This window comes from Chiloscyllium plagiosum, unplaced genomic scaffold (assembly GCF_037043375.1).
Source record: "Chiloscyllium plagiosum isolate Xiang-an unplaced genomic scaffold, Cpla_swu_hap1 HiC_scaffold_33, whole genome shotgun sequence".
In the NCBI taxonomy this organism is placed as follows: domain Eukaryota; kingdom Metazoa; phylum Chordata; class Chondrichthyes; order Orectolobiformes; family Hemiscylliidae; genus Chiloscyllium; species Chiloscyllium plagiosum.
In genome coordinates, this window is record NW_028270171.1 from 6109129 (window position 1) to 6123803 (window position 14675).

Sequence of the window (14675 nt, forward strand, 5' to 3'; positions counted from 1 at the left end):
TCCCGCGGTTGAGTCAGTGTTAGCTGCTCTCCATTGGACTGCAGTAAGTAAATGAAAGGACAGCAGATTATGGCTTCCTTATCTAATTGTTTCGCAGTGATCTCTAGAGGAAAGCACAGGGTTTCCTGTGATGCCTTCCATAATAAAAGTATCTGCCAGCTCTAAGCTCATAGATGCAGACATAAGAATATGAAAAATGGAAGCAGAAACAGCAACTTCAAATTTCCGCTATCATTCAGTAAAACCACAACTGATCTACTCCATCGACTACGTTTCCCCACCTTTTTTCACTACCTTGATTCCCTTAATTCCCCCCAAAAAATTGATCCCTGAATATATTCAGCAACTGAGTGGCCATAATGTTTGTCATCGAATGCCAAAGATTCACAATTCTGATTTGGTAATTTGGGTGAAGATATCTAAGGGTCATTGACTTTAGCATGAATGGGGTGAGTAAATAAGATGTGATCAGCAATCAAAGTTGAGCCCCAGTCCAAGTAACTTTTCTTCGTGTCCTGTCCTGTCCTCTCCTCTGCAGGCCACTGTCTTGGAAGAGATGCCCCCATTCCCTGAAAGGGAGTCCTCCATCCTCGCAAAGCTCAAGAAAAAGAAGGGACCAGGCACCGTGACGGACATGGAGGAAGGGAAGAAGGAACAAACTGAGGTCAATGGTGGTGTTGAGCCTGCCGTCAATGCCAGTACTGTGGTGAGTACAGTATTGGCTATTGCAGGTCAAACAGTCACAAGCCTGATTGTGGGTGGCACTCAATTTCCACATGCACTGTTTGGAAGTGTGGAGGCACCTTCAATTGAGACATTTAGGAGAGGTTTAGATGGTTACTCAGTTAAAAATGTTTGCAAGGAAAAATATAGGGGATTGGCATTAGGTAAAGAGACTCATTTTAAAAGCCAATGCAGATGCAATTGGCTGAGTAGCCTCCTTCTGTGCCACAACATCAATGTGATTCTGTGAAGTCCTTCTCCAGGATAAAATGCAGATTAAGACTCCCATACAGCAATGAGGAAGTACTGAGCTGAAGGTTCTTTCTTAAATGGTATGCAGTGATAGGAAAACCACCTTCGTCTGTGCATGCTGAAGGTGAGGTGTGAAGGAAAGGAATGACAATGCAGAAAAAGGACCCTTGCTCACAGACACTTACACACACAAACTGTGGCTGGAAAATCTGAAACGAAAACAAAAGTGACCTGGTTAAAAGAAACTGGTCCTTCTTTCAGCGTTTGGTTCAGGCCACAAATCTGAACTTATTTTACATTTCCAGAGGTGCTGCTGGACCCATGGCATCCTGGTGTTTTCTGTGTCTCTTTTGAAGGAATGAATGTGTCTAATTTCTTGGGATACTGACAAGTTAGAAAGTGAGTCACCTTGGCTGTAGCAATCGAGTTTAAAAAACAATGTAACCACTAGACACACAGTACGGGCATAAATGGAGCTGTTAACAAGTCTGCAGCAGAACCACACGCAATGAGGCAAAAGCCTCCCGTAATGAAGAGCTTTGGGAACCACAGGTCACTCCCAAGCTGTACTCACCATACATCTTGAGAATTTCAGATGCCAGTTTCCCCAAAGAATGAAATCTATCCAGTTTGCATCTGACTGAATCAATATGATTCAGTTCCACAGTCTCCCTGCAAACTAAATCTGTAGATTAATCATTCATTCACTGGCATGCTGTTTCCCCACATTTCTTTAATTCAAATGCAGGCCAGTCCACTCCACCCCTATAGCTCTGGACCATTAAATGTAGGAGCAAATGTGGTCTGTTCTGCAGGATCATGGCTGATCTGATAATCCTCAATTTCATACTTGGGGCAAAATGGCCCACTGTGGCCATCTGTGATTATTTTGATAAATGTACAGAGAGCTTCTGGAATGATTTCTGACTGTGTTGTACCTTGGTCGTATTTGCTCCTCTTCCAGTCCACGCCCTCCCCTTCTGCTGACCTCCTGGGTCTGAAGAGTGCTCCTGCCGGTGGAGGCAGCCTGTTGGTAGATGTGTTTTCTGATGCAGTGCCCGCAACGGGTGCCTTAGCGCCTGGATCTGAAGACAACTTCTCCCGGTAAGTGGGCAGTTTGTATGTCACCTGTCCTTTGGGCTTGCAACTGGGGCACAAAGTAATTGTAATCCAACTGGTGTGGTAGTGCTGATATTGTACAGGTCATATTTTGTGCACTGAGGAGCTGCTTCTTTAATGCACTAATTACAATGTGGTTTTGTTCAAAGTGTTTGTATATGTTGTTTAGAAATAAAATATAAAACTGAGCATGTGGCACACAGCTCGCCTCCAAATATGATGCCTACACTAGTTTGGGCAGAGCTGCTTCAGCACACGAGATGGGACTGAGCATGGATCTGATGTTGCAAGCCATCAGATCAGATGTGCAATGAATTGTTAGCTGGCTTGGGCCAATGATTTGACTTGTGGTTATTGCCTTGTGATTGTGGAATAGTTCCAGAAGAAGCTGAGACTTTGATAAACCATGGGGTGTGAGAGACAGAAACCCTGTGAACTCCCAAGAACTTTGCATGAGAGTAAGTTCTTCTCCCAAAGTGTGTCAGAGCCCAGTGATCTTTCTCCCTGACCCCCCCCCCCCCCCCCCCCCCCCAAATACAGCTATAACTTCCATGTATGTAACCCAATGATACAGTCACTATTCAGTGCCAATAACCTGAGGATGTAAAGAAGAGTTGTAAAGACCCAGTTTGATTGCACTTGCATCTCTTGAGTGAGGACTGTGGATACAAATTGTACTTCACAATCTAAACTGGCATCCCAGTGCAATACTGTCAGATGAGATAGTCGTCTGGGTCAGTCAGACTGTGGTAGTGTTGATCACTTTTTTTGGGTTGGGACCCTTGTTGTGCACCAATAATGGCAGCCATGTTTGCTCTCATGATAACAGTAATGCAATTTGTTCTGTGAAGTGTGTTAAAATGATTCTGATCATTTTGGTAGATAATAGCTAATTCCAATGTTTGTGTTTGCAAAGCACTTGCCTTTTTCAGATTGAAAGATGAAGCAACAAGGTTGTCTACTTTTTATCCACTCTTGCTTAGAGTTTTCAAAGGGCATGTATAAATCAGGGATTCTCTTAGAGAGATGGCAGCCAACTTCAAACTCAGCAGCAGAAATTTGAAGTGAATCTCGCTACCCGAAATCTGTTCCACTTTGAGCCCTTATAGCAGTCTTAAGCAGAATTCATGCTAACAGAAGCAGCATTCTCCAGACGTGGTAAACCTGTAGTTTAAACAAAAGCCTGATGTACTGCACCTCCATAGGGAAAGAAATAAAGGGGTTGGGAGATGCCCCCTTGTATGAGGAAGACTAGAATTAGGGGACACTGTTTTAAGGTCTTATTTTTAAAGTTCTTGGGAGACTTAACAGGGTAGAAGTGGAGAGGTTATTTCCCCTTTCTGGGCAAGTCTGGGATGAGACAGTGTAATCTCAGTAAAACATTATCCATTTAAGACAGATAAGGAATATTTTCTGAGGATGGTCAATTTGTGGGACTGTTTACTGCAGACAGCTGGGTCATTTAATTATGTTCCAGGCTGAGATATTTAATTAGTAAGGGAATTGAGGGTTGTAGGGAAAAGGCAGATAAGTGGAGTTGAGGATTATTAGATCAGCCACAATCTCATTAAATTGCAGAGCACTCAAATGGTCTATTTCTGTTCCTATGCTCATGATCCAAGAGATATCCCATTTGATAGAGATGAAAACAAATTTTTTTGTTAGTCTGTGGAATTCTGTTCTGCCAAAACCAATAGAAGCTCAGTCATCGAACTTATTCAAGGGAGAATTGGAATCTTGATAGGTGTGAGAGTCGAGGGCTCTGGAGGGAAGGTGGGGGACAGGAAGGTGAGTCTGATCATAACCAGATTATGCACGATCGCATAGCATGTCAGAACAGTTTTGAAGAGCCGAATGTTCTAATCCTAAATTAACATTTCAGATCCCTGATTTTGATAAGAACCTATTAATCCTGTTTTTGTCCACACAGGTGCTGCCATAAATGCTGCTGAACATTTTAAGCACTTTCTGTTTTTATTTCATGCTAGCAGTCTGAGTTTGATATGAACGTTTTACTAGAGGCAAGAATGATCATTGGCCTTTCCATTTTCCCCTCATCGGTTAATCTTGTAACAGCTAACCTGCCACATGGTGTTACCCATGTATTTTGCTCCAAGTGTAATAGAGGAACCATTTTAGTATTCCAATCTGACCTCTGACAGGGATAATAGACTTCTGGGACCCAAGTACAGTTCGTTCTTGGACCAGATGCATTGGGTGTCGTCTCCTGTTGATCTTAATACAAATGAGTTTGGTCAGTCTTGAGTCAGGCCAGAGAAAGTCCACAGGCCCTGACTTGACATAAAATGACAGTTGTATCCAAATAGTCCATGTACTAATTGGAGCAGGAAAAATGTTTCTTGCTGTGGTACAGGGAAATCTTCTGACCATGTTGCTCAAGTCTTGAGGGAACTTTTCGCTATACCTAAAATGTGCAGCGTATGAATCAGGAATGCTTGATGTGGTAGTGTGGGCAGGAGCTGCACTCTCTAATCTATTGTGTGGCATTAGGAGTACCTAATGCCGAGTGCTCATGACAGGCAAATGTAATGTTCCTCACTATGTGCACAAATTGCTTTTTCTAAACTGTTGTAAAATATTTGAAGGCAAAAACCTTGTGACTTAACCTTTGAATAGTTTGTGTGGTGGTTGCTTTGTGATTCAGTTTGTCCTCTTTTCTGTTCCTCTGCACGCTTGCCTGTGATTTGGGATTGTGCAGAAGCTTGGATCTGCCGGGTGAGAGCCCTGCATCGTTGCTGGTGGACGCAACCCTGGGTGCAGAGTAAGCAGTGTACTACTGAGTTGAGCTGAACTGTCTAAACCCCATCCACCCCCAGCTCTGAAACAGTCCAGGGTTCAAAAGAGAATGTTGTTTTTACTCCAAATATATACAGCACAAAGACACATTCCTGCATTTCACTTTACCTGCAGTGTTGGAAGTGTCTAGACAGGAGACCACCTTTATAACTTTTAATTACAAACATTTCAATTGCCTGTATGGTCGTATCAGTTTTTTTTTTAAGCATCTGTTCAAAATGTTTTTTTAAGCTGGCTGACAGAGGAATATCAAAGGAACTTTGTTCTGTTCTGAATGTTAGTGATATGTAATGCAGCCATTATTTGGTGGATATAACGAAAAGCCTGAATTATTCACCATTCAATTTACTTTGAGGGAAGGAAATTTGCTACCCTTGCCTGGTCTTGGCCTGTGTGTGACTCCATTCCCACGCCTTTGTAGCAGGTACCTTCTGAAGTGGCCAAGTAAGGCTCTGTAACTAGGGCAGATAATAATGCCCACATCCTGTGCATAAATTAAAATCTGGTTTGTTCAAAATGTCTTTTTGCTAGTATGAAGTAAGACTTCAACCCATTAGTCTCTATGGAATGCAGTATATATTTCATGTAAAATAACAGGATTATGTCTGATTGCCAAATTAATGTGGTAGTACTTTGGTGTGTGTGTGTGTGCAAATCACCACTGAAATGACTGTTTTGTTGTCATGGTCATATCACTCTTTCAGTCTGCTTCAAGGTTTTGAGGTGACTCAAATGCCAAGCTGTCAGCATGGAGTTGTAATCATGTTTGATTTGTTCAGAGCATGGAGTGCACCATTTGGTGATTTGTGCAAGTTTTCTAATTTCAGTTCAGTGAATGGTTAGTGTTTTCTTATCTGATGAAAATGAAGCTGGTTAGGACAAGTGATTTTTGTCTGTCAGAAGCTGGCATTTTTATTCACCAGGAGCTTCTAATTCTAAGTTCCCATTGCAGTGTGTAAAATTGAACAAAATTTGCTCAAAGTAAACCAAAATCCCTTGCCCTGTCCATTGATGACCATCTCCATTTTCTCATTGAATTATCACTTATTAGTGATTGCGGTCTGGAAGTTCTATCTTTACCTATTTGTACTCTGTAATTGTTTTTTTCTTACTGTGAAGGTTGATGCATAGCGCGCACATTTATATAATAATTTTTATCTCCTCCATGACGTAGCTAGTAACAGGGCCATCCCAGCCTCTTCCTTCGAGACTCTTGCTTCTCTTCACTTTCATACTCAAACTCTTGTATAGAATTCTTGAATCGCAAAATATGAAAATAGACTTTGAGAAAGCTTAGCATTTAACTTCCTCACCATTCATTCTCTTTCCTCCTCTCCCTCTCCCTCTCTGCCACCTATACACAAGGAATCTTTTGACATTCTAGCACCACCGGTCACTTCTTATCATTGCTACACCTTGCTTCATAATTAACACCTTTTTCTCCTTATCCTACTCTTCTGAAGGATTGATGTTCATATTTGACTACTCTTTCACAGATTCCAGTCACCCTGAGTGACCAAAGGCCATTCATTTTGAGCATGCAAATGCCAGTGGGCTGCTACTTCATGAAGAGAATTGGAGCCAACAGCAGCTTGTCCTCTTCCTCCTCGCTGATGGTCTCCTGCTCTCCAATATAAATCAGAAGTAGAAATCCTGGACAACCTTGTTTGAGTCAAGTTCTACTATAAAGGTCCCGACCAATCCCCTGACTGAGAAGAGTGCAGACTGTGGAATTGATGCTTGAACAGTCAGGCTTTGTATTACTTGTTTTTGGAGAGAAGAGATGAAAACCCTCTGGTATTTACTACCAAATCCATTTTGGCTTTTGTGACATTCCAAGTCTCAAGATATTTTTTTTTCTTCAATGTTAGCCATTGGGGTGTCAGTCTTATAGAAGGAGCCATTGACAGGGATTAATTGAAGACTGGGAAAATTCCGATTGGATTTCAAGACTTTTGAAATTCTTTGACTGACTAGCCTGGGGGAATGTGATGCAGAAATGATTATATTTCTCAACTATGATTGTTCCTGACCTTTTGCATCCCACTTTAAAAAGAAATCTACCAGTAAGACACAGTGGTACGTGTATGGAATGAGCTGCCAGAGGAAGTGGTGGAGGCTGGTACAATTGCAACATTTAAAAAGCATTTGGATGGGTATATGAATAGGAAGGGTTTGGAGGGATATGGGCCGGGTGCTGACAGGTGGGACTAGATTGGGTTGGGATATCTGGTCGACATGGACGGGTTGGACCAACGGGTCTGTTTCCATGCTGTACATCTCTATGACCTGACAGAGAAACTCCTTAACGTATAGATTAGGCCAGTGGAGTGGGAGACAGGTGACTGTTTCCTCCCCTCATCACCCACATTCCATTTTGTAAAGTGATGGAACATGAACTAAGCTGTTTAAATGTTGCCCTAGTGTGGAGCTTTAGCCACTGGCTCAGAAGAACTATAGCCCCTCTCGGCCACCATTGATGATAAAGAGCAAACTTTCTTGATCTGTGGCCTTACCCTTCCTACTGGTGTAATCACCTCCAGCTATGCAACCCACCATCTCTGCACCAAATAGGCAACTTTGTTTTGTGATTTGTCTTTTTGAATGGTGTGTACACGTTTTGACAAAACCAGCATTGGATGTCACTTAGTAAAAATACCTTGTGCATCCGTGAAAGCATACATGTTTTAGTCAGACACAGCATGGAGTTGTGTGGTCTGTATTAAGTGAGAAAAGAGTTCCTTAATTCTTGCAAGAAACGTTTTGAGCCCTGCGATCTGCTAACTGCAAAGAAAATTGATTAAAGCTGATACCCACCTAATTCTGTAGGGGCCAGAACATCAATCTTAATCCACACGGCTTTACTCTAAATGTTGTTTTCTTGTTTTTTTTTTCTCTGGGTGCCAGATCTATGTAGCTGTATCACAACATATCATTCAGGAGTTGATATCGAGGAATGAAGCTGGGGGTGCCCTAAACAGGCCTTCATTTTGTTTGAGGCTATAGAGAGCAAATTCAGCCAGAGACGTATTCTGGAATTGTGTATGTGTGCAAATTTGTGCATCAGTCATGTAATTAAACATTATCAAGGCTTTTAGGTGCATGCAACCTCCTTCCTGTAAGATTAACAATTTAGGCTCCTATTAACATTTCACTACAGCTTCTAGTTTTGATCACTAAATGGCATTGATAACAGAACTGTGCTGAATGCTGTCTTTTCAATCCCCATTGTTCTTCAACCTTCTAATCTATTCTCTTTCCTCCTACCCCCTGTATTTTTCCCTTTTCTGTTTTGCTTTTGATTCTTATGTCTCTCTGTCTGTCTCTGTGTGTGTGTCTCTCTCTCTCTCACACTGTCTCCATGTGTCTGTCTCTGTCTCTTTATTTTCCCCCTCTGTCTGTGTCTGTGTCTGTTTCTGTTTCCATCCCTCAGCACTGTCACGACTGTGCCTGCTGCTGGCTCTGAGGACCCTGCTTTGCCTGTACCTGATGCTGATGATCTCCTCAACAAGTAAGGAGGTTAATTCACTTTCTCTGTCCACTTCAGCTTGTTTTTTTTTTAAATGTTGGACATTGAATTGCCTTTAAAAGAAACTGTCAATTTTTTTTTAAAAGCAGCCTCTTCACTTTCCATTGGAGCTCCTAAAGTTCAGCACCCAAGATCTCTGCCAGGTGGTTGCTGTCTAGTTTTCACATACATCATTATGGTGCAGTTGATGATAAGTTTGGTTTTCTGTTTCATTCCAGCAGCATGTCTTGCCATTTCAGAAATACAGGACTGAATGTTCAACCTGCTCCACGGGGCAAACACTCAGCAGGATTAATTGCTCGAGCTCTTTAACCCTGAGTGTATTTGGAGCTCTGTTTCCCTCACAGTTCTGGGTGAGAAGGATATGAGAATGATACAGGAGGCTAAAGTAGTTGATTTTCAGGAGATAGACTTGTGTTCTCTGTGAAAGATTTTAAGGGCTGATCTCATTGCAATACTTCAGATGATGAAAGCAGTTGAAGAGGTGAGAGAGAGAGAGAGAGAAAAATTGTTTTTCAGGGGAGAAGTTGCAGAATGTTGGGAGTTATTGATGACATCAGAGCCAGGATGATGTCAGGAAATGGAAGTGTGGAACTCTCTCCCCCAAAAGGCTGGGGATCACTTTGAAAACTAACAAATATACATTCACAGATCTTTGGGTATTACGGGCGGCAAACCAGTTGCAGAGTTAAGATGCAGATCAGGCAGATCCATTTGAATGGAGGAACTAGCCCGAGGGGCTACCTGAAGTGGCCTCCTCTTGTCTCTCTGAACTGGACTGACGGGCCATTGCAGCCTCCTCTGTTCTGTACTGTCCCAAGATTGCACTTATGTGTCAGCTCATTGATTTTCAATATCGGTAAATCAGATCTCTGGGCCTGGTGAAAGCTCTCACTGTTGGTTGTGTCGGACTCTGCTGCCCTGGCTTTGACAAGCAGGTGACTGCATGGATATTAATCAGGCCCATTGAGTGGGTTTGGAACGTTAGGTTGACTGTCACCTGGCTTTCACCCTGTGTTCTTTTTGTATGGCAGGGAACATAGTAAAGCCTCTTGCAACAGGAGTGGGATGTTGGGAATCCCATGGCCCGATTGTGTACAATTTGGCTGCACTGTTCATTCAAGTCTATTGTAGGGCATATCACTACCACCTGCTGGTCATTGGAGGTGGTGCAGCTCTCAACTGACAAAGGCCAGAAAGGTTCAGTCCATTTTAGTGTCGGATTTGGAATTCTAATGATGTTGGGCTTTCAAGTTCTAGAATTTCACCAGTTCTATTTCCTCCTGTTGCTTTAAGCGTACAAGAAGCCATTGGTATATTGTTAGAGAGGACAGTGTTGGTGATATTTACAGCATGGATTCATCGAGAGGAGTTGGATCAACAACTTGCAAACTGCAAGGCTGTATTTATTGGGGTTGAAGGGGATCCCCGTGGAAACACTCATTATGCTTCAGAAAGACTGAAGGTTCTTTGCACTTGTTTGTTAATTGATGCCACTGACAGATACATTGGTTCGAATGCTGTATCTTCAGGCTGCTAACTTCAGTTAGCTCTGCATATGAGGGCAGTCAACTGGTTCCTTGTCTCTCTGCAAACAGCAACTGTATCTCATGGTTATACAGGTTTAAATTTAAGATTTGTACCAGGTGTGTATACACAAGAGGAAGTCGAAATGTTATAACGATTTGGATGTAGGTTTGCTTGCTGAGGTCCACTGAAGATGTTACCTAGTAGGGTAACGAAACATCTGGAAATGAACCTTTCAGCTCAGCGAGCAAAACCTCAACCTTAGCTACAATCTTCTCAAAACTCGTTATAAAAATTTGTAAGGATATGAGACATTTGGTTGTTGAAGTCAACTCCAGCATCTGAGGAAATGCTTAAAGACTGATATTGAGGACAGAGAAAAAGGATTTGAGTTGATGTCTGCACAGCGACTAGGAGGGTATAGCTGCTTCCCTGTATGGGGACTGCTGATGCTGTGTGACCAGAGCACCGTTTGACGTGGAGCAATTGATTAAATATTTTCAGGATTCCATACTCTGACTGAAGCTCAGCAAAGTATAAATGTGTTTGAGATTCAGCGAGTGTATAGAAGTTTCGTTTTGGGTGGGGGGGGGGGTGGTGTTGGGAGGAGAGGAAGGGTCTTGTTTTATGGAGAGGTATTGGTGTTGAGGCAGTGAGTTGCCCCAAACCTTTGCCTAATGGCCTCCTGTAAAAGTTCATTGGTTAATGTAGATACATAAAAAAGATGGCCATTGTGTTTTTTTTTCCTTTGGATGATTAATTCCCATTTTATTTTTTAACAACAAAAGCAAGAGTACAGTCAGTTCTTTTATAATGCGGTAGTTCCGTTCTTGTGCAATTCCCCATGTTAGTAGAAAATTGTGTAATAGCAGCACCATTGAAGCTAATGGGGCTGGAATTGTGTTATAAGCAATTCATGCTTTAGAAATTGAACTCAATTCATCAACATGTTATAGCAAATTCGTGTTAACGAAATGAGTGTTATAGCAGAACCACCTGAACTAATAAAATTGCGTCTGTACTGCAGTTCTGGGGACTAGTACCTGCACTGAACATGCTTTACCCTCTTGGTGTGTGTCGGTCACCCAGCTGTACCATTATAACTTCTGTCCTTTCCAGCTTGATGTGCATCTGAGGAGAGCATTTTGAGCTTCAAAGGTGGAGTACTGTCAGTGTCAGATTCACCACTCGGAGCAGCGTGAGAGGATAAGTCAATGTTAATGCTGACTTTCCAATGTGTTGAAGTCAAAGTGCAAGTGACAGCACTGGTCTCTATCAAGTCTTTCAATAGCTACTGTTCTCCCCGGGCATGTTGCCTTGGTTGTAGGTATAAACAATACTGTTCATTGTCAGCTGATCTCTCTTTTATTTGCATGTTCTGTCCCCCCCTTATTCCCTAAAATGTAGGTTTGTCTGCAAAAATAACGGAGTCCTGTTTGAAAACCAGCTTTTACAGATTGGAATAAAGTCAGAATACAGACAGAATCTGGGTAAGTTGTTTTTCTTTTCATTGTTCATTTTTTTTCTCTTCAGATTTGCAGGCTTGAGTTAGGGTAAATTAGGTTTCAGGAACCATGCTCACAATTTGGGCAAAATCCTTTACTTTTTTCTCCAAGTTTCAAGCTTGATGGTGCTTTTCCTTGTCCCCAGCACTTCTACTTGAGTGTGCTGGCTCTTTGTGGCATCCTCGCACCACTTCCATCAGCCCTATGTGTGCATGAAACCGGATTCCAAGTTCTCATCTGACGCACCTTGCCTTCATTGCGCAGATCTTTTGAGTATAGGAGTTGGGATGTCATGTTGAGGTTGTACAAGACGTTATTGAGGCCTCTTCTGGAGTATGGTGTCCTGTTTTGGGAGTCCTGTTATGGCAAGGATATTATTAAGATGGAGAGGGTGCAGAAAAGATTTGCTGGGACTGGAGGGTTTGAGTTACAAGGAGAGGCTGGGACTTTTCTCACTAGAGTGTTGACCTTACTGACATTTATAAAATCATGAGGGGTATAGATAAGGTGATTGGCAGATGCTTTTTCGCCGGTGTAGCGGTTTCAAGACTATGGGTGCATTTTTAAGGTGAGAGAAGAAAGATTTTGAAAAAGAGACAAGGGGTAATTTTTTTTGTGATTCATGTTTGAAATGAACTTCCAGAAGAAGTGGTGGATGCGAGTACAGTTACAGCATTTAGATAAGTACATAAGAAATGTTTGGAGGGATATAGTCCAAGCACTAGCAGGTGGGACTAGATTAGTTTGGGATTATGATGGGCATGAACTAGTTGGATCCAAGTGCCTGTTTTCGTGCTGTATGACTCTCTTTCCATTGAAGACATCACCGTTTGGAGCAAATCCTCACCTCAACGAGACTCAGTGGGGAGTGGGAAACCAGATATGACTGCTTACCCCAGTCTCTGACCTAGAATGCATCTCCCTGGAGTATCCAAAGACCAATTCCATAATTTGAGAGTTAACTTGGCATCTTTCTGGTATTTCTTTGATTGCTAGCATATTGTTTCCATTTAGAAGATTAGAATTTTTTCCAGTAAACAATTTTTAATTTCTAAGCTGTCTGTTTTGGCTGGCCTCGCCAAAGACCTTGTCAGTGAAAGAGCTGATCAATTTATTTTGTCTTCGTGTCTAGGTCGAATGTACCTGTTCTTTGGAAACAAGACTTCTGTCCAATTCCTGAACTTCACACTGAATGTTAGCTGCCCTGGAGAGCTGCAAAATGATATCCTTTTGCTTCCTGTCAGCATGGATCGGAATTTACTGAGAATGTGCTCTCCTGTTCAATATGGGCTGCTGTGAAGGCTTTTAAAAGGGCAATTACTCAAGCGTCAATTTTTAAAAAAAAAAAACAAACCCCTTGGGCAAAAATATCCAGTTTCTGTTCAAATTTGTAATATGTAACATGAAAAAGCTGGAGTTGTTTTCCTTTCCAAGAAGGTTTAAAAGATTTAATGCAAATATTCAAAATTCTGGTGATGTTAGACTAGGTGGAGAGAAACTGTTTCCCCGATGGAAGGGTTAGTAAAACAAAAACTGAGGCTCTTTCAACATTCAATTACAATGTTTAAAAGACATTTGGATAAGTACATGAATGGGAAAGGTTTGGAGGGATGTGGGCCAAATGCAGGCAGGCAGGACTAGTTTAGTTTGGGATTATGTTCAGCATAAACTGGTTGGACCAAAGGGTCCGTTTCCATGCTGTATGATTCTATGACAGCTATTCTCCAATGTATACACAGGGCATGCTATTCTCCATACAGGCAATATTTTTCTCTATAATATATGCAATGCCCAATTCTCCATAAGATACACAAGGATAGCTATTCCATGTGTTTTTCACAGGGCATGCTGTTCTCAACAAAATACATGTTTTAAGAAGGATATTATTAGGCAGAAGAGGATTCAGAAAAGATTTACCAGGAGGTTGCCAGGAATGGAGGGTTTGAGTTATAAAGAGGGGCTGGATGGATTGGAACTCTTTTCACTGGAGCGTAGGATGTTTAGGTGACCTCATAGAGATTATAAAAGCATGAGGGGTATGGATAGCGTTAGTGGTAGGTGTTTTTTCCCTAGGGTGGGGTCTTTCAAGATTAGGGAGCATATTTTTAAGTGAGGAGAAAGATTTAAAGACATGAGGCAATTTTTCTTTACACAGAGAATGGTTTGTGTGTGGAATGAACTCCGAGGAAGTGGTGACTAAATTACAACATTTAAAAGACATTTGGATAAGTACATGAATGGAAATGGTTTGGAGGGCTATGGGCCAAATGCAGGCAGGCAGGACTAGTTTAGTTTGGGATTATGTTCGGCATAGGCTGGTTGGACCAAAGGGTCCGAGCTGTATGAGTCTCTGACAATGAAATTGCTTTCCAAGCCTGCAAGTGCTAACTTTTACAAGGACGGGGGCAACAGATGCATGGGAACACTTACATGTTCCACTCAAAGCCACGTACCATCCTGGCTTGAAAATATACAATCTGTTCTGCTATAACATGTGCTTCAATGCAGATTGGCTTCAATGCAATTGAAGAATTTAGGTAGTTATTTGTAGAACATGAACTTTCCTTGCCTGTATCGGCTATAATGTAATACTAGCCCCATTAGTTTAAATTGCATGATTTCATAATAACGTGAGATCACATTAGAATGGAGCTATCAGAACTGAGTATCTCATTGTTCCTTCTCTGCTGGGTAATAAATGCTTAAGCTCCCTTCCTAACAGCACTGTGGATGTACCTACCCCTTCATAGGTTGCAGTGGTTTTAAAAGGTGACTCATTATCACCGTCCATATAAGCCAATGATGTCCACAATTCATGAATGATTTTTTTGTTTAAACATCTAATTGGCAAAAGAACCAGTTGCTAGACAGTGCATAGAAGAAAAATCTACTGAGTTATGGTCTAGAATATCCTTCTTGAAAGTATCATGGATGCAGTTTCAATAGTGACTTTCAAAAGGGGACTGAATAAAAACTTGGGAAGAAAGAAAATTGGGCTCTAGGAAAATGCCAGAGGGCAGTGGGTCCAATTGGATGGCGACTTCACATACAGTGGGTTAAATGCCTTGCCTAATCATTCAGACTAGGACCCAAACAGCAAACACAACCTTTATATAAAGGATCTCACTTACAGAAATGCAGCATGTTCAGAGAGACTTTTGCAGTGACAGTTGCCACCTACTGCCAAGTCTAGTTGTATTCCA

The 14675-nt window shown here is 41.8% G+C and overlaps 1 protein-coding gene across 3 annotated transcripts in view; it reads left to right on the top strand.

Annotated features, from left to right (window-relative positions):
- Nucleotides 1-14675, top strand: part of ap2a1 (adaptor related protein complex 2 subunit alpha 1) — a 62936-nt gene that overhangs the window by 34893 nt on the left and 13368 nt on the right. The window contains exons 14-19 of one of the 3 annotated variants that reach the window (XM_043679525.2): nt 539-706; nt 1940-2079; nt 4814-4876; nt 8345-8422; nt 11375-11457; nt 12605-12694. In XM_043679525.2, the coding sequence (XP_043535460.1) occupies nt 539-706; nt 1940-2079; nt 4814-4876; nt 8345-8422; nt 11375-11457; nt 12605-12694 (622 nt within the window). The remainder of the gene's footprint in view (nt 1-538; nt 707-1939; nt 2080-4813; nt 4877-8344; nt 8423-11374; nt 11458-12604; nt 12695-14675) is intronic. The other 2 variants (XM_043679527.2, XM_043679528.2) reach the window with 2 other exon arrangements.